This window comes from Poecilia mexicana, unplaced genomic scaffold, assembly GCF_051168715.1.
Source record: "Poecilia mexicana isolate PSO_F unplaced genomic scaffold, ASM5116871v1 scaffold_17, whole genome shotgun sequence".
In the NCBI taxonomy this organism is placed as follows: Eukaryota; Metazoa; Chordata; class Actinopteri; order Cyprinodontiformes; family Poeciliidae; genus Poecilia; species Poecilia mexicana.
This window is the reverse complement of record NW_028263386.1, coordinates 19,794,254-19,819,455: the sequence shown is the minus strand read 5'-3', so window position 1 is coordinate 19,819,455 and position 25,202 is coordinate 19,794,254. Positions and strand designations below refer to the sequence as shown.

The window sequence follows — 25,202 nt, the reverse complement described above, 5'->3', positions numbered from 1 at the left end:
GGGCGTGCAAAGCCTGTTTGAATTACAAATGGCTACCCGTCACCCTGTTTGAATCTACATGAGGCTTTCTAAGACATAAATGGCCTCGTCTGTGCCCCGAGCACTCCAGTCCAGTCGGACGTACACCAGCATCTGGGCTTATTTTCCACTCTGGGATTCTTCCAGTGGCTCTGTTGCTTCCAGGAAAACTAAATCAGCTCCTAAAAATAATGTCCACAACAGGCTGGACAGGCATGCAGATGACGAACAAAGAAAAAGAAACAGAGAAGGACTGGGTAAGAGCAGGTTACTTTTTGGTCTTTTCAGACATTTATTATAAATTAACAAAGTAAAAAGTAAAACTTGCAGGCAATCAGTCGCGATTAACCATGTCTGTACACTGGGTTGGCAAAGAAGTGGCAAAATTTAACAAATGCTATCTGCGATTTGGGTTTTTACAGATTCATCAGTTTTTATGTTGGGGTTACACCCTTTATAGGTAACTTCATAAAACTTTATTTAGTCAGTTAAACTGAGAAAGCCAAAGCTCATAAACAAAAAAACTACCAGATGTTACGAGACTATAGTTAGTCTTTAGGAGTGGCTCGTTTCTGCATGAAGGTGGATAGTCAGGCGTAGGAAACCTGCTGTCTTACGGTTTAACTTTAGACAATAACTCTAATTTTGAAGCTTTCCTGCAGGATTTTACAAGCTGCTGCAAAGTGGAAAACCATTTAGAGCTAACTTCAAAAGTTTATCACTGACAATCCCTTAAAATGTGGAAAACGCCAGAAAGCAGATGTTTTTAATCTGGGATCAGCTTCTACGGCTTTGACTATAGAAAAAAAAAATCAATCTGTATTGATTTTTTAAAATTCCTTAATGCTTTATTCACAACAGTTTCTACTCTTCTTTAAATATACACTTCTAAACTTTCTGTAGTAGTTGTGATGTCTTGATATTTAAAGGGTCATGCATGCTTAATTTTTCAGTAATTTTTTAAAGACTGCATGTTTCTGAGTGGCAGATACACAAAGGCTGAGATAAATCATAGAGAGAGCTTGTTTTTTAAAATTCCGATCAAATGTTGCACTGCTGACTGCAGCAGAGTGATGTCAGCTGTCATTAAACAAAACACAGTTGAGTCGAATCTTCTGTTAGTAGCTTATTTCTTCTGTCCGCTAAGGCTGACCTCCTGTCAAACTAATAAGCGAAGATGACATCATAATTCATCTGGTGTCCATCATCCCATGCGTACAGCTTTTTGTCTAGTGGGTTGTAGGACACCTGGGAGGTGTGTGTGTACATGTTTGTGAACGCCAGGCTCGGCACGGTGTGCGTAAGCGTGTGTGTGTCGAAGGCATATGTCACGTTGGCGTAGCGACGCTCCATGCTATCCACTCCATAAAGCACGCCACAAACCAGGAAGGTGTTGCCGTAGCGGCCGCGTCGGAGGCCCGTGCGGAAGGTGTGGATGGGCTGCAGGTCTCTGTGATGGAGCTGGATGAGGAGAATTACTTCCTGGTGGAAGCCCTCCGTGTCCAGAGCGGGATAGAGCAGCCAGAGGCCGGACTCATCCACAGCAAACTCCACCTGGACAATTAAACGGGCTGCAAATTACTGAGGACTTAAATCATGCAGTAAAGAAGGTTAATAACTTGATTTATCGATACATTGTATCTCGATTTTAACAGTTTAGGTCTGCACTAATAACAACAGCTAGATTTTTACTTGCCCTGTGGTCTTTAGCATCATTGAACTGCATGTCGCTAAATCTAGTTGAGTGTCGCTTTTTAACCCATTTAGGTTTTTGGGCTCAAAAATGATTAATTCACTCTTTTCACACTTTTCCAAGTTTAAGTTGGAGGAGTCAAGAATTGGAAATTTGAACCTATACACTCACTCTATGCCATCAGCACACAGATAAGACGATAAGAGATGCTTTAGTGCTCCATTGTCAGAGCTGGGGAGAGCGTATACATATTTTTATATCTATGATATGATGTGGCCCGAAAATCGAGCTGTGAGGAATCCCACATGGAGTCGTTGTTCTGCTATTCATTAACTAAAAACAATGGGATCATGTTATACATTTAGCTTTAAATTTTTGAATGAATACTCTGCAAATAATGAGCAGTTGTGTTATAATGTGGTATTTTCCCTCAATGTTACTGTATCATACAGTAGAACCTTCTACAACTACATAATTTTCAATGATTCTGGTTCATCTGGCATCAGGTCAGGCTTACTTCAGTCTGAGTCCTGTGAGTTTGCTCCTCCAGGATGGCGTCATGAAGCGTCGTCCAAGCAGACACGTATCTGCGTCTTAGGTCGAATCTGATCACATCCCTGCTAAACGCCCGGTTGTAGAAGAAAGCGCCATTAAACACGACATGGCCTGTTCCGGTGAAATCGTAGGGCAGCTTGTACGAATTACTCGGCTGGCCTGAGCACAAACAGTAAAAACACCATCCAGTAAATTCATGGTATTTAATAAACTCGTCAATCATTCATAGAAATCATTTAGAACATGCAAATTAGACATGTACTGCTTAGAGATGACGTTCCAAGCATTATAGAAATGTTTTTCCAATTTAAACTTTCACCCTGTTTATTTCTGCCAATGTTTTTGATTTCGCAGATAACCACTTGATAATCTCCTAAAGATTTTAAATTTATCAAACACAAATTCAAGAAAAATACAATAATTTTCTTGTTTTTTGCAACTGCACAGGAGAATTATCAATCGTTAATTATCTACTTTAGGAGCAGAGACAGCAGCACCATGTCAGAGAGACAGAAATCAGTGTTGCACTTAAATTCTCCTAATAATCGGACAAATAGTTAGTGTTGATGTTTTAATTGGTATTTAGAATCTTATGTTAGTAATTAGCAGAATTATTTCATAATAAGTGTTTATTAAATTGACTCTTAGAGGTTTTTGGTCTTCCAGATACCTGATTTAAAAGCGTCCATGTCTCTAAATTCCAGCAGGCTGTTGCCATAGTGACCGTTAGTCAGGTAGATGACCTTGCCGTGGCCACGGGCGTCTTTCATCCAGGCTCCATCACTGAGACCGTAAGAGGTCTGCCGGGTCGGTTCGGAGATGCTCGCTACTGTGTCCTTACACACACCTGACAGGTAAAGAAAAAGAAGAGGGTTTAAAATGTTGCGGTTTCAAAAACATTAAAATATTCCATCATGATGTTGCTACAGTTCTTTTGTCCTTTACTCTGGATGTTTTGAGCACAGAGTAGCCGCTCTGTGCCTGCATACGTCCATGAAAGACAAATTTAATCATTTTCAGGAATATTTCCACTCAAGAAAAACACACTCTAGGAGTGCAAACTAGAGGAACTCAATCTGTCATTACTATTAAGGTACAGCTGCCTTTAAAGCTCCATTGCTTGGCAAAAAGTGTTTAAACTAACCACTTAAAAACAATATATACATTTTCTAGCCCATATGGAAAAACTTCCAATGAAGAATGTTGAAGGCAAAATGATATTAAAAAGATATTATTTTAGCAGCAGAAGAAACAATTACTGCTTTTTCTATGTTAAAGCAAAGCAATTAGATTCTGCTATGCATTTTTGTTTTAAATTCCTTAGTTAACATCATGATGATAAAATTACCCAAGGTTTCATACCTTGAGAAAATCACGCCTTGTTGATACGCGTGTCATAACTTTGATGTTCTCCCAAGCGTAAAAATTTGCCTTCTGACATTCGTCTACACCATCACAAAATCAAAGCTCCGGGTTCAACTCTACCTGGCATTTTTGTGGCCTTTGGTTGGTCAGCGGGGCTCTCCGTCCAGCTGAGGCGGCTTTTGGCTCTTGGTTGTGGCGTGGTGGGGTTTGCTTCACCGGGTGGGCGGATATTGGTATCTGTGGGGTGTGGGGTGGCAGGTGTGGTGGAGGGAAAATCTCCGTTCTTGGTTTGAAGCTTGGGTTTCATTTGTCGCGGAGTTGTAGGGTTGATTTGCTCAGTCACTCTGATGGTTGCAGGAGTTGACCTTGTTGTTTGCTTGCTGGTGGTTGAAGCTTTCGGCTGACGAGTGGGTGAAATGTTGTTCAGGCCCTTGTGGTTTGGCTTCACAGGAAGTGACGATTCAAGGTTTTTGGTACCAGTTGGCAGCTTGTCGATTTTCAGCAAATCCTCTGCAACCTTCGGGATTAAGAATACTAAAAGACAAAGAACAAATTATATGACCTCTTTCTGAAAATGATAGCGCACTTCTACCATTACACTACCATTCTTTCCTCTTCCTTTCTTCTGGTCCCCGTCTTCCTCCTCTTTGTAGCTGTCTTCATCTGCCTTGTAGAAGGTCACTCCTCTAATGAACACAGTGTTCTTGTCTTTGACAGAAGCTTTAGTTTCTGTCTCGTTCTTGGTTGGCTCCTGTTGCACACGACCATCTTGCTGTTGGTTCTTCTTTATCTGACTTTCAAAGTTCTTCTGCAAGATAAAATGTGGACTAAACATTTTTGACTTTTCAGCCACAAAAATAAGATTCTTCACAGAGATATTTGCTACTTAAATTCTGATTTGATTGACTTTTTTTACCTGCTTTTGGCTGCCGGCAGCTGCTCCAGGTCGCTCTGACTCACTGGTTTTCTTCTTCTTCAGCTGAACCTTCTTGTCTTTGTCCTTATTTTTATCCTTTATGCGTTCTTTCTCTTTTGCTCTTTCAGTGAAATTCCTTGTAAAAACCTGGGGTGCGCAAACAAATCCACTTAAAATGTGAATCCTAATCTAAAGGATTCCACAATTTCTGAACATCTCAAGTTTTCAGGCAGTTTTCTCCAGAACAGAGGAGCATCAAAACAAAAATACTGAATCACTTTCTTTAACTCTGGACTTGGAAACACTGAGTCAGCGTGTCTCTGATGATCTTAGCAATCTACAAGGTTCATGTTTGACAAGTTATTCAGAAATTTAGTACGTCCCAACACCCATCCGAGCTTTACTGACAATTTGCAACATTTTAAAGTAAATCTTTTTAAAAACAGGGAGACAGTGCCATAATTTATCACCCATTTCCCTATTTTTTAAAACAATGATAGTAAACTGAGTAAGAGACTTTATATGGTTGTTAAAGTTTAAATAATAGCAGGCTGAGAACAGACCCTTTGAGGAACTTATTTGGCACGCCCAGAATTTCATTTGCCAAATTGGATTTGAACCAGTTTAGCACATTATGAGATATTTCCACCCTTCGTACCAGTTTACCAATTTGTATATTTTTAATCAACAGATGAAGCAAGTGACTGAAATGCAGATGTTTTAAACCCATCACTATTAAGATGTACATCATTCAAAACATTTATAATGCCGCATGCAGCCTGACTCAAAAGCACTCAAGGTATTTTTTTGAATAAAGGGTTAAATTTATTCACAAACTGCATTTTCAAAGATCTTCACCAAAAAAGTAAGATAGGATCTGGGGTCTGTTATTATTATTTATGCACCTAGATTTGATGTCTTTCAGAGATTTGATCAAAGCTTGTGGAAAATAACCAGATTAAAGGGAAATGATTTAATATCTGCAATATTTCAAGGCCACCACAGCTTGAAACTTCTTTTAAAACCTGGTGGGCATCGTGTCAAGGCAGTTCATTTTAGGTTATGAACTGTTTCTGTCAAAAGGTTTATAAATTAGCTTGCTCAACCCTTTTAAGATGCTGAAGGAAACTTCACCAGGCTATCAGGCGTGGAATCTCTGACCGCTTGCCCTCAAAAACATTAATATGCTAAATCATAAAACTGTCTAAGACATGTAAGAAAACAATCATGTGATCCTGGTTTATCAAGACAAAAGTTGCTGATTCATACCTATTAAAAAACAATTAGTCATTTAAATGAATGCCCTTGGAACCTTTAAATGTTTCAGTTCTACAAATACAATCTTCTGCAATTTCTAAAGCTAGATACAAATGACAAAAATCATTGTTGTAAATACATGTGATATACTCTTTACTCTTGCTTTATACATACAATTGCTCACCTATTTATTTGTTGCTCTGCTATTTCTTTATATTCTTTTACTTACAACAAATTTTAAAGGAATGAGTCCTTGAATGGGATGTTTTGTGTCTGAGCTGGAGCAAATGGACTGATTGTTTCAACTGCTTATGTGAAAAACACAAACTAACAACAACACAGTGGGGTGTTCCACCAGGAAAATGATCCAAAAATACATCAAAACTGGTTTTGGAGAGGATAAAGCAGGCTCACATTAACCTCCTGCAATGGCCTCGACCTCAACTCCATTGAAAATCTGTGGACTGTGCTTTAAAGCTGGGCCTGCGCCAGGAACCAACCAAGTTAAATGAACGCTGCCAATTCTGCCAAAAAACGCTGGAAAAAATATCCAGGCAGGATTATGCCAAAAGCTTGTTGATGGCAACAAAAAGCCTTTGAGTTCTCTGCAACTTGCTTAGGGACATTTAATTAAATGACAGATGGTATGTATGCATAAATTTTACATTAGATATATAATTCTGACCCGAGGTTGATTGCAAACAAACTGCACGTTTTAGACTCAATAATTATTTTATAAAACGTTTTGACATTTATAGTGTCGCATAATAATTTCACCCTGGGAAAGAAAGGTTCAAATTACTGGTACCTTGTGCATATTTTTCATTTCACTTCTTACACTTATTTATGCAAAATCAGAAAAACATGTATTAAAAAATATAAATAAACAAATAATTCAATTCCTATTTAAAATAAGAAAATAAATATTTCATTACCTAAAATACAACAACATAGCATTCCTCCAAAGTATGTTTGGATAGCAGAAGGTGCTTGATAGGAGATTTTTTTTTAAATTGGGTGAAGCTAAAATTACGCCACTTGTGGAGTTCTGCATAGAACATATTTACAGACAAAGACCAGTTTTTTTTATCTTCAATACAAAATGTATATATTTTTTTGTAAAGTTTTGGCTCAATACGTTTTTTCAGAAATTGGCCCTTTTTTTAGTCTGCAAACTCTAATTAAAAATTAGTCAATGAGTATTTTAATAATTGATTAATCTGATTAATCGTTTCTATATAGGGTCTGAGTTCGCTTACCTTCTCCAGGCTGTCCACTCTGGCCAGCAGTTTGGTCGTGACAGAGTTGAGCTTTAACAAGTCCAGTCCATACATAGAGCCTTCTAATAAATCAATGATGGTTGCCAGCTTGGAAAAGACAAACACAAGACTAAATGTCAGAAGAAAGAATTGCTTATAGAAAACGTCCTCCTTTCTGACCAGTTACCAAAAGCCAGTTTTCGGTTTCTACCTTGATGTCGTCTTTGCTTGCCTCCTGTAACTTTTTGAACCTGTACTCTCCCTCGCAGGGGTTGACAGCCGAAGGAGGAGCCATGCACACACACTTCTTGCAGTCTGTCCCCTTGGTGATTGTTTCCACAGTGTAAAAGTCCTGGGAGAGCGATGCTGGATCGCTGTCATGAATGCGGCTGCAGTCAGAGCGCTTGACTGGTCGAACCACACAGCGGCACACACAGTCGGACCCAGACGACTCTGTTTTAACTTTGTCATAGTCTCCAAGCAGCTGAAAGGGAAGAACCGGGATTTTTTTCAGGATTTCCTTTCTGCTCCAGACAGTCGACATAAAGTGGAAACACCCATTTGTTAGTTTGTGCAACATAATCACAAAAAAATAAAAATAAAAATCACTGTTGGTCAAAATATAAAGTAAACAGAAGGATGATTGATGATGTGCAGCTGCTGCAGAGATGAGTCTCTTGTGAAAAGATAGCTATAACCGTTTACAAACAGGCAGTTTTTTTGGTTTGGAGCTCCTACAGCTGGAAAGATGTTACATAACTAGCTGCCAGATGGATGCAGACGCTTACCATAATGTGAGCACACACACACACACACACACACACACACGTCTGGTGTTTCCTATCATTTAAACTAAGGTTTAGATTTTAATTAAAGGACTGATAAAATGCTGACCTATTTTGCAAGTGAGATGTGATGAGAGTACAAATGTCCCCAAATACAGTTTTGAATATGAAACTGGAAAACTAAAGCTTTATGTCCTGAATGCTCAACTGCTTTGTTGTCTCCTGTGGCTTTTGTGAGATGAAGTAATTGGAAAGTTTTGCAAAAGTTACACAAAACCTTCAGCAAGAAATTGCTTGTTATATAAGATTGACAGTAAACTGATTCAGTGATGAAAGAAAAAACAAACCATTGCTGTGTGGTTCTAACTATATATAAACTCCTATTTTTATGATCTACCCTTTTGAGCTAGCATGGCTAGATAACCTTAAGTTTACCTCATATCAAATATGATTTGCATGTGATATAAAATAAAGTTTAAAACATATATCTCTTACTTAATTTTCCAAATGGATCTTGTCCTGGACTTTGACTGGACCATTATAGCACATGAATATGCTCCTAACTAAGCAAAAAGTGTCGAACTCTAGTCTCCAAGGATCAGTGTCCTGCAACTTTTAGCTGTGGCTATGTTTCAACACACCTGAATCTAATATTGAACCATTAGTAGACATTTCTTGTTGCTGTATTGGGCCAGCAACAAAGCTGCTAAAGTTAGTAGGACACCCATTCATTAGGACTGGAGTTTGACACCCCTGATCTAAACTAGGCCACTGTGACGTTGGATGTATTTGGAGTTATAACCTCACACACAGCATTTGCATGCAGACCAAAAAGTGCAGTATTAATATTCATTTTCTCTGACCAGATAACCTTCCGTCAAGTGTTTTATTGTACCCCTATGTGACTTGTGGAAAATTTAGCACACCTCCATAAAGATTGGGTTTACTGGAGTCTATGCCTTAAAGCTTGCATGGCGTCAGATTCTCCCACCTGAGCTGTGGACTTCTCAAACTCCTCCAGAGTTATAGTGATTCTCTTTGCAGCTTCTCTGATTACTGCTCTCTTTGCCCACCCAATCAGTTCAGGTGGGTTACCACATTTTGATGGGTTCAATGTCAGATGATGGACTGAGTAGTATTAGGTCCTAAATGTGAGATCTAAAGCTACCTTTTGTGTGTTCTTGGTCTTGATGCTCTGAGGTAATCTCTCTGTAAATTAGCTGACTTGTAAAGTCAGCTAGCTCAACTGCATTAATTTACAGTAGTGATGTCGGAGTAAAAGGGGTGAAGTATGCCATAAGCGTTTAAATTGTAGGGGGAAAAAAGATGTCTTAAGTACTAGTTTGAGTTAAGTCACATAAAATCCCAATGAAATGCATTAAGCCGTGTTTATAATAATAATAAAGTTGGATAGTCATGCATTAAACACTGACCTGGCTTATTATATTCTCCTGGTTGTCCAGCTCATCCTCCAGAGGTGCATTGGTGGGCTGCAGACTCCCAGCTGGAGCGTCTCTCTGCCCTCTGTCGTCAGCTCTCCCCGTGGACGGAGCACCTTTGTCCGGCTTACCGAGCTCCTTGGGTCCAGTCAAATTCAACTCCTCCCGGTCCTGACTTGTATCCGCCGCCAGACCGTCGAGTCCGCGCACAGTCCAGCAAAAAACCAACACAGAGAGAATGCGCCACATCCTCCACATAAACAGCACTGTGTGGTTACTGTTTGCAGGTAAATTCTGCCAAAACAGCCGAGCGACTCTTACCTGACTGAAGGCAATAAATACATAAATACAAGCGCGTGCGATAACGCTTTAAAGTTTATCGGAAATACAATTTGGTTTCCAAAAAAGTGGGGTTTAAAGTGTCTTTAAATAGTCATTTTAGACTGAGAATCCTAATAAAAGACACTAACACTAATATAGAAAAGGAACTTATAAAGTTAGGCCTTGACGGACTGTAATATTACAATAAAATTAATTCTAAATCTGTTTTTTGCGGCGTCCCGTCAGTAAGATGAACTGCCTAGGCGGTCCACACGGTACTGACTGCGCCTGAGAGAAGATCCAGGTTGGACTTTTCAGATGGAACACTAGGCAAACGTTGCCAGCCAATCAAAACAACTCTGTCATTTGCTAGGCAACCAACTGAGATTTTGATTGGTCAGATGCGAGGAAGCGCGCCTATTGAAAATACATATTCCTGAAAGCATTTTTTTAAATCTTTCCTTTCTCGAACAAAACACAAACTCATTCAAACGAAAAAACATACTATCATGTAACTTATCAAAAATATAAAAGATTAAAATATCAAACTTCTAACCGATTTGGATACTACAATGCATATAAAAGCTGTTGTGAAGTAAAAAGCTAAAATAGGTAAAGAATTTTTTTTTAAATTCATTTTAGTAGCTATATTTTCCACAGTTAATGTGACCCACATCCTGTAAAAGTCGAATAAAAGAACCTTTTAGGAATTAAAATAATGAATCAAGAAATAATTAGCATGCTTGCAGTAGCTTGGTTGTTATAGATGCTGCTGTGTTGTGAATTAACCACATTCAAAGAGGAGTCAGACACTGCCATCATTTAGTGTCTTTAATAAACCCTAAATAAAGTTCAAATGTCACTGAATGTTATTGTATTACACGCACCATTATTACATACAAAGTATGTCAAAAATCTGTCATTTTACAAAACATGTTACATAAACTAATATGTTTTAATTTGTATTCCATTACACAGAAAGTGACCAACAATAAAGTAAAAGAAAATCAAAATGCTTCAAAACTTTGATCCATATATTAGTTATTTGTAGCTCTTCTCAGCTGTTTCATGCTCCACATTGACTAATTATCTACAGTCATAATAATATTTCTACAGTTGCATTAAAGTAGAAAATTGTGCAAAACAATATGTTTCAATTCACATTCTACCAGCAGATGGCCCTGCAAAGAAAGGAGTGACATTTGAGTTTGATGCTTTGTTGACACATTTCACCTCATATTTTAACAGCCCCGCCCAACTATACATACACGCGCACACACACACACACACACACACACACACACACACACACACACGCACACACGCACACACACACACACACACACACACACACACACACACACACACACACACACACACACACACACACACTGAGTAAGGAAAAAAAACTGAGGAAATGAGCTGAGCTCAAACTTCTTGACACTTCAGGGTAAATCACTCACTTGACATGTGCTCCTGTGCACACAGTGCATACGAATTCAATTAATGCAACTTTTGTAGACGAGAAAAGGAAACATACAGCATGGGAGCATCTTCCTCTGGGTTGCTGGATGAGGCCAAAATCAACCACATCAAAGGTAGCGAAGACATTATTCTTTCGATATTTTCATTATCAGATGTTTATAGCAGCGTAACTGGCTCCGGCGTTGTGCGTGCGATCTGCATTGATGTATGGGATTTCTGGAAGGAAACTGCTAAACAAAAAAAGACAGATGTTAAACAGAGAGCAGAGAAGTTAGAGCCGCAGGGACGTAAGTTTGAATGATTTAGATACTTCAATTTTCGCTGCAAAAGCAACAGGAGCTGTAGTTTCAGTCACAAAAACCACTAACAAACTAGTAAACAATATATTATACACATCATTATATCTAGAAAACTATGGATTAAAAAACAGGGCTTTCATTTTGAACTGTGCATTTTATCTTCTAATCTGTGCAGTTTTTATGTATATCATTTTAAGTTGATTATCTAACGGGGACCCAAGCCTAATTGTGACATGTTAAAAGAGACCCAAGCCACATAATAAGAACTATAAACAGTCCTGTGGCAAATATAATTTCCCCAGAATGATGGAAACACTGCTATAAATTACTCTGTCACAGTTCTGGAGACTGCAGTGCTGAGATCATATGAGAAAGTTTCATTGTATTTGACTTTAGTGGAAAGAGTTCGGCAAAGCGGCACACAGGAAATGTGGGCAGGGGTGTGACAAATCAGCAAAGGTCCCCACAGTTACACCAAGGACCTTGCTGTTGCATGTCACCCACTTAAACCACCAAGTTGATTTCCGTCTAAAATAAATAGAGAGGGGGAAGAATTAGCAGCAGATTATTCATGATAATTTTACCTTAAAATGATCAACAAAGTACAAACCAATCCAACACTGCGGTTCCCTTAAATGCGAGTGCTTTTGTTTATTCCTCCATGTGCGCATTCCTATACGTCTTATCAGCTCAGACACATCCTGTCACTAATCTTCCCTGCAAACGAGAAAGTAATTACAGCTATTTCCAACTATTATATTATTATGGGTTGTCTGATCTTTCTCTGTGTATCCTTGCGTTTGGGTCAGTTTGTGAGATGAAAGTCAGACCGAGCCAAAGAATGTGTGATACTGGCCTCACAGAGTAAACACATTTTAAGCAAGAGATTATGACAAATCCACATTCAAACAAATCAGGAGAGAGCGAGTTTGGAGATCTAGCAGTTAATTCCTGGCAAGATCCACATAACGATGTAGCTCTAAATTTGGGTTTCAACCTAAGAACTGCTTATAGGAGTCACATAGATACCGACTGAGCACCGTGTAGGATTAGGAAGGAATTACAAAGTGTAAAAGATCAATATTATGTCAATACTAGTGTTTCTTAGAAAAGCTAATAAATGCTAAGCATCTGAATAACATCATATGACCTTTAGCCAATTAACAAAGTAATCAAATTAAAAACTGTCCAATTGGGAAAATAAAGACTTCGCTGAAAAGTTCAGACTAAGAATTAACTGATTGTTTAATTCATCCTCTTGAGGAAGGTTTGTCTATAATTTTTTACTTTTTTTTTATTTTTTATTTTTTACGAGTTTGTGTTCATGTTTTAGCAAATGAATCAGACGGAAGTTAATTCAGTAATCAAAAAATACTCACTTAAAAGATTTTTTATGGAGACGTTTCTAATAAAATAAATAAAATATATTCTCAGCACCACTTTTTAACATCTTATTAACTGCTACAACACATGTTTAAAAGCTCCAAGTAGGAAAGCATCAAATAATAATTAATCTAAGACGAGCCTTAAGTACTTTAAATAATAATTTGTTATAAGACTTTCTTTAAACACAAGCCCCGGTCCTTTGCACATTTATTTTTTGTTTATGTACACAGTTGCTGTTTTCAAGTCCTGGTGCAGGTTTCCATTTAGTGATAAATGCCCATGAGGACATTGCATCCGTTTCAATTTTGCTGTCTCAGCTATTTTTCCATTGCAACATGGTCGGAAAAGTCATGCCTGACCATGAATGCTAGAAAAAAGTCCAATTTCTGTTCTTTTCTATCCCCCAAGAACTTGATCCATGACTGACAGTAATTAGTTCATTTGAAAGATGAATGGGAATATAATCAAACGAGTTTTAAAAGTAAAATGTGTCCATGTCACGTTTGATTCTTCTTTGAAATTTGGCAAGAAAATCGAAATATGATGCGGAGCGGCAAAAGCAAATTTGCAATTTGTCTCAAACTTACTTTGAATGCTTACAAGGTCAGGCTCTTTTCATGGTTAGTGAAGTGAAGAGTTTCATTAAGAGTTTTGCTGTTCAGTAACTCGTGGTGTATCCAGTTGAGGGTGTAGTCATGAGTGATTACACTCTAATCATTCATGAATGATGTTTCATTTATAAAAAGATATGACAAAATCAGTTTTTATTATTAACTTGTTTTTGTTTGAGAAGATAAAAAAAAAACCACACCACTAGTTTGAATAATCATTCTTTACCTAAGACTGTTGCACAGCGTTGACCTACAGGACGCACTTAAGGGCATAAATAACCTTTTTTAGTATTTTTCTCAGTAAGTGAACCTTTTGCCGATTTTATTACATACCATCTCTTGTTAAGAATCATAAACTTAAGAGCATAGTGTATGTTATTCGTTGCAGTGAGGCTGCCCATCTTCCATAGATTTGATTCTTGAATTTTACTAAAAAATATGAGGGCAACGTCTACTTTTAAATCTATAGAATGACTCGATTAAGAAGCTCACTCTGTTCTCTAATGAAGACCAATCAGCTTGTTCAGTGAAGCTACTGGGACGCCATTCTACAATAACACAAGCTAAAACCCCATGAACCCAAGAAAACAGTTTCATATTTCTGTTTTATTGCCTTAACAGCAGAAATGTTGGAACGGATGGAGAAGAGCGTTAAATTTGCGTCCATTTATCTTCATTGAGAAGTTTTAAAAAGGACACTGTTTTATTGTGAGGAAAAAATTGCTAGTTTTATTGCCACTATTACAAGGTGTTCTGTCATGTTGTAATGACAACAAAAAATGTTCCATCAGCCTGTGAAAACAAAAATTGACGATGTGAAGAAAAGCATCTTTATGGCTTGAAAATCCCATGAGAAAAATAAGCAGAGGGGCATAAGGACTCTTACCAATAAACTGGGTGGAAGAGTCACAGTCACAGATTTTTGGGGGCAATAATCATCTTATGATCCCAAAAAGCAACCACTGGTTACCAAAGTAACTATTTCACATGACCAGAAAACAAGTTTTTCTTTCTCGAGATCGTGGGAAGAAATTGGAAGGTCATTCTTCGCTTCCCCAGCAATTTACAATACTCTGTTTTATAGAGAACTGAGTGATAAAATGTTGCTTGACCTTTTCATCTTCCTCCTGGCGTGCTTGCAGGTCTCATTGACGGTGCCTTTCAGAGCTTCAGTGGGTTTTACCGCCAGCAGTACTCCGTGACCTACCTTGGACACATTCGCCAGGAGTTGGAGGCTAAGAAACACGGGAAGGGCTTATTGCTCACACAAAAGGTAGGAACTGAAACTGTGTAGGTATCCAATCAGCACAACGTTTTAAGATTCATGCTGGGTGTCCTTTATCTACCCAATCTATGCCATATAAATTCACGTGATGTGTGATTCTGTCTGTGTGTTTCTGTGAAGCCCAAGAACGACGCCGATGAGGTTCTGTACCAGGGGAGCGTTAAGCTGTCCTCCTGGGATGAGCAGGGAAAGAAATCCAAGGAGAAATATGTTGTCTTGAAGGGAGACTACAAAGTGGAAATACACGACAGCGCGGAGGTAAACCAACACAGAATAAACCCCCTTTTTCTTGTTTACGTCACATCTGATTATGGTGTCTTGACCCTGGATGTTGTTGTCCAGACTTTCAGTCGTGGATCTCCACCTAAGCTGGTCCTGCAGCCGGCAGGGGGAGTCGTGTTCACCAGCGAGGAAGAGTCGAGAGCTCACCTGGAGAAAATCTGTGCAGGAATACTCAATGGTACTTTATACGACACTTCATCCCACTCAGTGACACGGATAGCTTCACTGATGGAAAAACTGACTGCCACAGCCTTTAAAAATAAGAAATAAGAAATAGGAAAAAAATTATTTAAACAATTACTTTGAGCCTAACTAGATTTGGAGGAAAGTAATCACTCAAGAATAAAAAGCTAGATGTAAATAATTTGAAACACAACACAATAAAATAAATCGCGATAAATCAAGACCTTGCAAAAATGATCTTCAAACAAATGATCTTCAAACAAATCCTGACCGGATCAATTGTAACTTTGCTGTTTGCACACCAGAAGGAAGAGGATCGCAGTCCGATCTTGAATTTTCTGCACTTATCGCCTGCGTTCCTGCATTCCATGCAATCACTTTGACACTTCAAGCCTGGCATTGCACTCTTCCTCATCTTGTTCTCTTTTTAAAGAGGAAGCTGTAATGGTTAGAATAATTCACACATTAAGGCAAGCGCGAACACACAAGGCCATGTTGTATATTTGAGACAACTGATGAAGTGGAAACTACACTACGTTTGAGGAGTTTGAAAAACGAGATCAATGACAGGCATATTTTTTAGAGGTAAAAACAGAAGCAATCACATTTTTCAAAAGGCTATTTTTATAAAAAAGACTCAGCAATAATTTTCAAACATGAAGGAAACTTGGATAAATTAAAGATAAACATCTATTTTGGGGGCATAAAGTCATGTAACCGAATCTGAAAAACATACGAATGCAATATTGGTCACATCTCACATGGGTTACGGTTTGTTTTTGTATTTTATAGATTTTAAATCCAGCATCAGGTGTCTTTTAAAACCCTCTCGAAATCATTTAAGCATGACATAAACACAGGCTAATTCAAAGATCAATACTATCTTTTGAAAATGACAGATTTGTAACATGGATGCTTGTTTGTCCAGGAGTGAAGGAGGATTCCTCTTCTTCAGCGGCATCATCTCCAGATATGTTTGCTGTATATCTGCATGTGCCTTACACAGGCCACACCTGCTTCCTGTTTCAACAAGAGGATGAAAGAGATCACTTCCTGTCTGGCCTCAGGGCCTGTATTAGACACCGCAACCTGGGTAAAACACTAACCTACAGCACAAATCAACACGGGTGACATTATGTAGATTGATGTAAGGGGGTGATAAATATAACAAAATGTCAAAAGTGATCAGTTGTAGGAGACATGCTGTGCAGTTTTTGTAGCTAAACTCAAGGCAGACAACATAGCACATAATCCTTTCCACTTCATGTCACGTTATAACCAAGAAACACGGTGATGTCGCCGTGATGCTGTGGGGTTAACTTGACTCCAAACGGAGTCAAGTTAACTGCCCTACGAGTAATCCCTACCAGGATTACTCGTAGGGCAATCCTGGAAGAGAACACGTTAGATTTCAACTATTTCATAACGAGTTTGATTTCTGTTTCAAGCACAAATATTTGAGCCTGCTGAAGAGCAGAGCTTGACATCTGTTTCGAAAGCTGCAGCTGCATGCGCAAGCTTCAGCTTGTCACTCATGCTGTGGCAGTCGCCTTGGCGACAGATAAAAATATTAATGCTGCTCACTTCCTCTGCGGTTAGCAAGGATACAAACCAGTTAACAAACCCCTCTTCAATGTTGTCATGAGGTTGTTGCGAAAACAAGGCATGACATATCTGAGCAAAGACATCCTGAGCTGACAGGAAGTAAGACATAAATAGCCACCAGTAGCTGCTGCTCATTTAATCGTCCAAAAAGCTACAACACATGAAACGGTGATGGATAACCGTCGACAGATCGATGTCCCCTTCAAATATCAGGGAGAAAAGTAAAGATTTTGCATACAGGTCTTGGGATATGAATGTTTTTTATTGCGTCCAAGTTTTGATTCATGCGCAACGCCTTACTCATTGTAAGCATGTTTCACCACTGTGTTGACGCTACATGTCTTGATATCTTCACACAATGTGTGTCATCACTGTGAGTATTAAAAGTTGATGACTGTGAAGTCTACAAAATATCACCATTCATTGGTGTCATTAATCTCAGCTCTTGAAGGATATTTCTACTGGACTGGATTTTAATCTCCTAAACTCTCTCAACATTTTTGTAAAGTTCGAAGAACACCAAAGAGATGAAAGCGTAGAATTGAAACCAGATGGGGAAAAACCAAGGAGGTGAATAGTTACCCCAAAGGTTATTTGAGGTTATTCCACACACTACTGAAGCCTTTGTTTGTTAAAAAAAAAATGGAGGAAAAAAGGCTGAATGATCAACATGTCTTGTTTTGTCAAACTTCAAACTTCCATGAAATGCTACAAAGCTGGATTAGGTGCAGAAAAGGCGGCTTGGCAACAGCAGACAGGATTTGGTCAAGTTTTTCATGGGTACAACCCACATACTCTTACTTTTCAACCACTTAGGGTTTTCCTTTTAAATTAGCAGATGGTGTAAGATTCATTGTCAATAAGCACTGTTATAACAAAGACGTTATCAACTTTTCTTATGCTAACCTTTTAGAGTTGATCATAGAATTGAGACATTTTAGAAATAATCCACAAATTCAATTTACAACTCAGTTGTCTAAGCCAAGCACAAAAATGTCCAATGTCAGAGAACCACTGCAACCAATCAGATTATCCTGCTGCAATAAAAGAAAGAAACTATTTTAAAAAATGTTACCAAAGGTTTCCAGTAAATAGGCGCTACCTTTATATTGTTTTTGCTGTTTAAGTTTGTGTCTCCGATTGTGTGTCTCCTGGGATTTTTTACACACGCGTCATGATGTCTCTTAAATGTCGATCAAATCCGCCAGGTGAATGGTTCGCTGGACTTCTGCTTTCACAGAAACGATGACAGAATGGAAGGTCACATCTCTTTGGAAAACGAAACTCTCTGTTCCTCAAAACACTGAAGTTTAGCAAGAAAAAAAAGGACCTAATGACCTAATAATATAACGTTTATCCAAAGGAATAAATGCTTTGGCATTTAATTGATGTATTGTTTTTACTCTGTTTTGTCATTTGTGTTGTCGTTCTTCTTGTACAGCACTTTGGTGCAGTTTTATACCCGTTTTAAAGTGCTATATAAATAAATTTGACATTGACATTGAATATTATTGTTCAATGGGGGGAAAAAAATCATTTAAAAATGGTAAGAAAAATGCTGATTGGTACATTTTGGTTTGATGTAGAAATGAAAAATACAAGGGATGGAGAAAATATTTACCATCATATTTTCTTTTCATCGTCTAATCGACACCTCATGACACAAACAGCAGAAATATGTCAGGGAGCAAAGAGAAGGCACTCAAAGTAGGACATTGTGGTTACTCACCAAACCAATCTAAACCACCAGTTCCACTATGATTATAAACTAGCTGAAATTTAAAGATTCAAATTTATCAAACAAAACTCGGTAAGTCTGCTTTTAAAAGAGGACAATCGTCATTTCCAGAAGTCCTAACAAAGTTCTTACCTCCCTCAGACCCCTGGCAGGATTTGCCCCACGAGAGCCAGGCGTACACCCGAGCCCTGCGTCTGTACCGTCAGGAGAAAGGCTGCTATGCATCCTGGGAGAAGCTGCTGGGCACCGAAGAACAGGTCAGCAACTTTACCCCACAGCTTCCTGTCTGCCTGCGAGCTGTCGGCAGCGGGCCTCACGTACGGGGTGTGTGCAGGTGCTGGCCCGCCAGGTGATGGAGGAAGTGTTGTCATGGCTACAGAGCCAGCTTCAGTCGAAGGTGAAGGGCAAGAAGACGGAACGGATCCGACAATGGCAGGCAGTAAGTCCTACTAACAAACAGAGTGTTTTGTGTGTTGTTAAAATCAAGGCTGTCGCCTTGGGTAGCGATTAGTCGTTTCTGACACGGTGATGTCAAGAACAATAACAATAAGAAAAAACAAAACGTGATAGTGTTGAAAGTTCTGGTCAGAAGTATCTTGTTGTTCTGTTGGTAAATTAAACTATAGCAAGTGATCCGACCACGTTTCTAGACAATGACATGGTGATTCGTGGTGAAGTCGATCTATTTGAAGGTATTCGTTTATACCAGCATGACTCGCAGTGAAACGGCCCGCAGCATGACGCAGCCACTGAAATTTGTGAGAATCTGTGCAGTGTTTGTAGCCTCAACGGGACTCCGCCAAATATTTTTCTTGTCATTGTGGCGAGGTAGCTTAATATTTATCTTACCTGATAGTAACGCTTTTCTTTAGAGCAAGTTTTACACACAGTAAGATTACTTTGCTGATTTAATCAGTTTGAACACAACCTTTTAATTATTTTTCTCATCTGAAGTTGGGACTAACAAATTAATTCTGTCTAAGCAAAAGATTGAGTCCTGACAGTAAAATAATAAAATTATTCTAAAGCTTAAACCTCAAGTCAAGCAACATCAGCAGCTGACTCAATCATGTCTCATTTTCCTCTAAGTTACTTTAATATTTTAAACTAAACGCTGCAAGAAATGATGTGAGCAACAGATCTATATCTGCAGTCTGACTTCTTATGGCTTTTAATCACAAAAAACATTTGTGACCTGACGTCTTGGTCAGCTTGTGAGTAATTTACATTCAGCAACAAAGCTGAGAATAACTTGTGTAGCAAAACAAAACCTGTTTAAAAAAAAAATCTAAATTTGGTTTAAACCGGAAGACTGGGGCCACTTTTAAAGATATGGCCAAATCGGTCATTGTCGATTCTCAGAAAGAGGCAATGAGAAGCAATTATCAGACCCTAAACTTAGAGGAGAGGTGTCTCATGGCCCGATTTAATATTATTCTGTATTTTTCTATATGTAGACGGTTCAGGCGACCTACACCCTGGTGCTGGAACAGCTGACTGCAGGTTTGGAGGCGCTGAGGGAGGAGTGTCGTCAGGCTGCGTCGGCCAGCTCGGCGCTCATCATGTCCAACCTGGACCAGATAGTGACCTCTCAGGACTTCCTGGTGCAGAAAGTCAGAGGTAACACACTTCCATGTTGACATCAACTCAGGAAATACGACGACTTTGTAAACCACACGCAAAACGCACGTCTGGATGTGTTATCAATACGTCCCGATGTATTCCAGCGTACATATGTGAGGAAGCAGAGAAGGTGTGCAGCGAGTCTGTGATGCCCTACATGCCCTCCATCATCGAAGCGCTAACCGAACACATCGGAGGAGGGATTCTGGGGATGCAGGACACGCTCCGAACCCAGATGAACGCCACCTTTTCTCTCACGAATGGAAAGGAGGAGGACACACAAAAGGTGAATTCCTGCCTGAGTCGCTCACATTTAGTTCCTTGATGTGGTTTAACATGAATGTGTATGCGTGTGGGTTTGTGTTCTCCAGGCCTTGACCAGTCTGCACTCCATCAGTCTGGATGAGAACTACACAAAGGTGGAGAACCTGAGCGAGAAACTGGAAAACTTAAAGCAGAGGTTTGGACTAGGCAGCGTGGAGAGGCTCGTTCACTCGGCACACCTGGAGATGGAGCAGGTGGGACGTTCGTCTTTGAGAGCAGCTGCAGCTGGAAGGGGGGGGGGAGGAAAGTTTGAAGTCAGGAAAGAGACGTTCGTTATGTTTTACATGCGTTTCTTGCAGCTGCTGGACAGCGCCGTTTACACGTTGGAGCGGTTCTTCCAACCATCAACCAGACTGCAATCGTCTCAGGTTCCCGACAAGATGGAGAGAGCTAAAGAAAGAGTATTCAAGGTAAAAACGTTACCATGGAGTCATCCAGTGAATAATATAAGCAAATACTCAGGGTGAATACACTACAATTTAAAAAAATAAATAAAAGAAATATGCCTTGGGGAATAAAACACAGTAAGGAGTCAGTCAGGTCGGTGTGTAAAGTGAACAACTCCACTGCATTGGTGACCATCCAGGCCAAAAAGGTCAACTCAAACCGAGGTTTAGATTTCATGGGAAAATATACTAGAAGTCTAAATATAAAAAGGCTCAATGTTTGAGCTTTATTAAAACGTAATGTGAGATCTATGTGAGAAACTGTGCTTCCTGTTTGTACAGGATGGCGTCTCGATCCTAAGAGAAAGCCCCACAGACACAGCACTGCATACACTCACATAATCCACAGTGGGATAACAATACACAGCTACAAAAGATCGTTTATCAATGCTGAGTGTAACTGTGAGAGAAGTTAAACATATAGAAAAAAAGAAAAGAAAAAGAAGCAGCACCATCACAGATCCTCTGCCGTACTTACAGGTGGGCAAGAAGTGCTTTTCCATATGTTTACCTTGTTGCTAAGAAGCTTAATTTTAGTCTTATCAAACCAAAGTACACACATCCATTTATAGTTGGATACACTTCACACATGTATATCTGTGGTTGTGGCACCCCAAGATGCTGTTTCTAGCTGCTGTGAGTTTTTTTTTTTATTTCACCATCTCAATGATTGTGGATGGTAGCAAGATAAACACGGATCCCTGTCCAGTCTAACGGCCAGAAGCTAATTGCAATGGGCCCCTATGATATGTTGTCCACCAAACAAACAACAGGAAGTCAATTTTTATTTAAAGGTTTAAGACAGGAAGTCACAGATTTTAGATTAAAGTTTACACACTCTCCAATCAACTTTAAAAAAATAAATTCAGAGACCGTTTCCTAAGGCGACAATCTGCTTTCCTAAGCAGATTGTGCAATTTGTTTAAAATGGGTTTTCACACATCTTTACCAACATTTTGGGTAAATAAACACAATAAATATGAAAAATTTTAAAATGTAGTAATCAAGTCAGTGTTCAGTCGGTGTGTTAAAAGTTGTGTGTGTGTTTGAGCAGCAGCTGGACTACGACAGCAGGGTGGTGCAGAAGAGGCTGTATCAGGAGTCTCTGCTGGAGATCGCTCTGCCTTCTCTCCTCAGCAAGATGGACAGCAAGTACAAAACCGTAAGTGAGACTCATCGCCGGCTGGAGGCCGCCTGCCTTCACCACTCCCACTGCACGCAGCATAAACCTGACGTGTGGCTTTTGTTTGTTCAGGAGCTCCAGCAGTTTGAGCAGTACATTTTCTCTGACTACAGCAGTTTTATTCTGGTTCACAATGTCTACGATGACATTCTGAGAAACATCCTCCAAAGGGAGATACACAGAGGTAAACACACGCGCACACACACATGCACGCACGCACGCACACACACACACACACTCAGTTCTCAGTACGAAGCCAATGTAACAAATAAATTCAAACCCTTGGTTTGTTGGTCAGGAAGAGGCAGTAACCAAAGCGCAACACGTATTTCTTCCTGCAACATGTCATTACTCAAAGTCCAGACGTGTCATTAAGAGCACTCGGAGAGACAATTGCACAGATATATAAGTATATAATCCCTATTAAAATCTGTAGCCAGCAGAATAAAGTCGTTACTTTAAAGCAGGGGTTCCCAAACCTCTCCATGTCGTGACTCTCCAAACAGGATTAGCTCCTGGCTGCGGATCCTTTTTGCAATCTCACAGAGAACTCCACGAAATATGTAAAGAACGTTTTTTCCCCCCCCTCACTTTTATTTACTATTCAATAATTGTTACATTCATTTATCAATCAGTCAATCCAGTTTATTTATATAGCAGTACATTTCAGCAACAAGCCAGTTCAAAGTGGTTTACGTCAGAGCATAAACAATACGTCATGCCTTCTGGTTTTGATTGGCCAGGAGTTCTTAGAAGTTTTTTTTTGTTTTTTTTTTTCCAGCAAAAAGCACAGGAAGCGCTAGATTTAGTGCTTCCTGTGTTTGATTGAGGACCAGAGCAGATAAATATGACTGGCAGTCAAACAGAAAGATGAACATGGCAAATAATGTTTCAGTAAACTATTTTAACTTATTTGTTAATAATTGAAAAACGTTAGATTTTATGATTTTATAAAAAGTTATGGTAAAAATATTTGATTAAAAAACTTTGTGTTTTTTTTTTCTGATATTCCCTCCTGCTTTCTGAAGACCCCCTGCTGCCCCCTGGTTGCCCCTCACTTTGAAAAACACTAGATTAAAGGACATGATGAAATGTGCTTTCATTCTGCAACTTTTGTTTTACAAATATGCTGTTTTGGACTTTATATGATTCTAATGCCTTTTGTTTTTATAGCACTCCAGGATGCTGCTTGTAAGAAGAGTAATAATCTCCTGCTGGACACGTCAGATTTAGCCATTAGTCAGTACAGCCTGCTGGCGCAGACGCCTCCTCGCTCTGCTCCCGACAGCCCAGCAGTTCAGTCTCGACACTCCGCAGAGGAGGAGCAAAGTGCTGTTAAAGAAACCGCTCCCGTGGAGGAAGGTCAGAGCAAAACGCCTGACGTTTGCCCCGAGAGCGATGCAGAACTTAAGGACGACACCAAACGTGAGCCCAGTCCCGCTGAGTCCGCTGATCCGAGCGCTTTGCTCCCGTCTCCTGTGATTGTTGTGACGCAGCAGTTTGAGGAACATGAGAGCAACGAGGGTCAGAGCGCGACGGAAACCAAAGGAGAGGATAAAAGCGAGGCGGTAACCACGGCAACAGAAACAACAGCTGTCGAGTCTTCCGGCGTGGACGGAGCCGAAGCTCAAGAAGTTGACGCGGCTGCTTCGGGATCCGCCGTCCAGGAGTCGCCTGATCCCACACCGCTTGTCCTGATCCAGACAACAGATGACGCACAAACCGAATCTACGCCAAGCGCCGAATCGACCCAAGTAACACCAGAACCCTCGACCTCAGACCAAACTCCAGATCAGGGATCAGAGGAGACCTCCTCTGTCCAGCCCCCGTCACAAACGCAGTCGCCCGGCACAGAGGGTCCTGTAAAACTCAGCCTGGGGTCACTAAGCGAAGCGATTGCCCCATGCTCCATGGGGCCAGTGGTCCAGCAGACCACCGACAGGGCCGTGTACCTGACGGGCCAAATCAAGGATGACTGGGAGGCTGAGAGAGCAACAGAGGAGAAACAGAGAGAAGCGTCAGAGAATGACGAAAACGAAACCGGAGTTGAAGAGCAAGATGGAGGACAACGAGAAGGAGCAGCGCCAACAGGAGGTGATTCTAGCAGCGCCGCGGTCTCAACGCCACAGCAGCTGACGGAGAAGCAAGAAGCTCTGGACGCCGATCAGATGGACGGCGAGAGCCCAGTCGAAGCTGAGGCGGAGGAAGCGGACCAAGCAGAAGAAAAGCAAACCCAAGAGAAGGAGGAAGACGTCCAGAGTTCAGAGTCGGATTCTGATCCGTTGGACAGCGTGTCCATCATCAGAGATCTGGTGACCGAGGTCATCGAAGTGGAGACGATCATCAGCCCCTGTGAAGGCGGTGGCGGCGTCAGCAGCAGCCCGCCCCTCACATAAGCACCAGGGAAACGTCCACAAAGTGTAAAGAAAAGAGATGAATTAACATAGAAAGAAAAAACAGATTACAACAATACACTTATTTGTAAATGATGCATAGAGCAGAAAGGTTAAATAGGTCAAGCCATGCTTGTTTGTTCACAATTTATTCAAGAAAATTTGGAGGATTAAAAAATGTTTTTTTGTTTTTATTTAATTCTGATATTTTGTTTATATTATGTTCTGATTTTATACAGGTCAAGCTGCCAAATAAAACATGCTTTAATTCTTCTTTAATTTCTTCTTTTTTGTGTGCTATTTTTATCCTGAGTAATAGCTGAAACCACACATTCATTTTCACATCCACAGTAAAAAAAAAAAAACTGAGCAGTTAGAGGTTTGGGTTTCTACATATAAGTCAGGAAGGAAATTCAGCATAACATTTAAAACAATTTAACTTTTTATTTATTTTATTTTTGAAATTGTTTTCGGACTAATTTTGTGAGATAGAGATTCTTTCAGGCTTGCCTTGTTCCTATCAACTTTAGTTGGCTTCCCAGTCCCACACAGCATGATGCTGCCTCTACCGTGTTTCATACTGCGGACAGCATATTCAGGTTGTGTTCAGTTTTTCATGATGCTGTGTTTTTTTTTTTTTCAATGATCTCTAACAAACACTCTGACTTCAAAGAACGGCTGGATTTATACGGAGATTAAATTACACGCAAGTCGAATCTATTTTACGGATTTCTGGAGGCGAGTGATTGAT

General features: G+C 39.8%; 2 protein-coding genes across 2 annotated transcripts; one reads left to right on the top strand and one right to left on the bottom strand.

Moving 5' to 3' along the window:
* Positions 1-286: 286 nt before the first annotated feature.
* olfml2bb (olfactomedin-like 2Bb) lies at positions 287-9,877 on the bottom strand. Its single transcript, XM_014987053.2, has 9 exons — positions 9,282-9,877; positions 7,275-7,547; positions 7,064-7,171; positions 4,548-4,694; positions 4,235-4,439; positions 3,752-4,165; positions 2,937-3,113; positions 2,229-2,425; positions 287-1,572 (listed from the first exon to the last, which is right to left on the bottom strand). Exons 1-9 carry the CDS (start codon positions 9,543-9,545, stop codon positions 1,183-1,185), a joined length of 2,175 nt encoding a protein of 724 aa, XP_014842539.2. The 5' UTR covers positions 9,546-9,877; the 3' UTR covers positions 287-1,182.
* A 1,126-nt stretch (positions 9,878-11,003) lies between these two features.
* Positions 11,004-24,730, top strand: niban1 (niban apoptosis regulator 1). The gene is made up of 14 exons (XM_014987052.2): positions 11,004-11,206; positions 14,532-14,662; positions 14,795-14,932; positions 15,017-15,134; positions 16,068-16,232; positions 18,624-18,739; positions 18,817-18,921; positions 19,940-20,102; positions 20,210-20,391; positions 20,477-20,623; positions 20,729-20,839; positions 21,930-22,037; positions 22,131-22,242; positions 23,232-24,730. The coding sequence occupies exons 1-14, from the start codon at positions 11,152-11,154 to the stop codon at positions 24,452-24,454; spliced, it is 2,874 nt and encodes a 957-aa protein (XP_014842538.2). The 5' UTR covers positions 11,004-11,151; the 3' UTR covers positions 24,455-24,730.
* Positions 24,731-25,202: the final 472 nt, after the last annotated feature.

Excerpts from the sequence above, each read along its gene's own strand:
- niban1 (XM_014987052.2), top strand. The coding sequence starts at position 11,152 with ATGGGAGCATCTTCCTCTGGGTTGCTGGATGAGGCCAAAATCAACCAC. Across the intron at positions 11,207-14,531 it reads CAAAATCAACCACATCAAAG|GTCTCATTGACGGTGCCTTT; the intron begins GTAGCGAAGACA and ends GCGTGCTTGCAG. Across the intron at positions 18,922-19,939 it reads GGATCCGACAATGGCAGGCA|ACGGTTCAGGCGACCTACAC; the intron begins GTAAGTCCTACT and ends TTCTATATGTAG.
- olfml2bb (XM_014987053.2), bottom strand. The coding sequence starts at position 9,545 with ATGTGGAGGATGTGGCGCATTCTCTCTGTGTTGGTTTTTTGCTGGACT. Across the intron at positions 7,548-9,281 it reads AGGAGAATATAATAAGCCAG|CTGCTTGGAGACTATGACAA; the intron begins GTCAGTGTTTAA and ends CTTCCCTTTCAG. Across the intron at positions 4,166-4,234 it reads GAAAGGAAGAGGAAAGAATG|TATTCTTAATCCCGAAGGTT; the intron begins GTAGTGTAATGG and ends TTTGTCTTTTAG.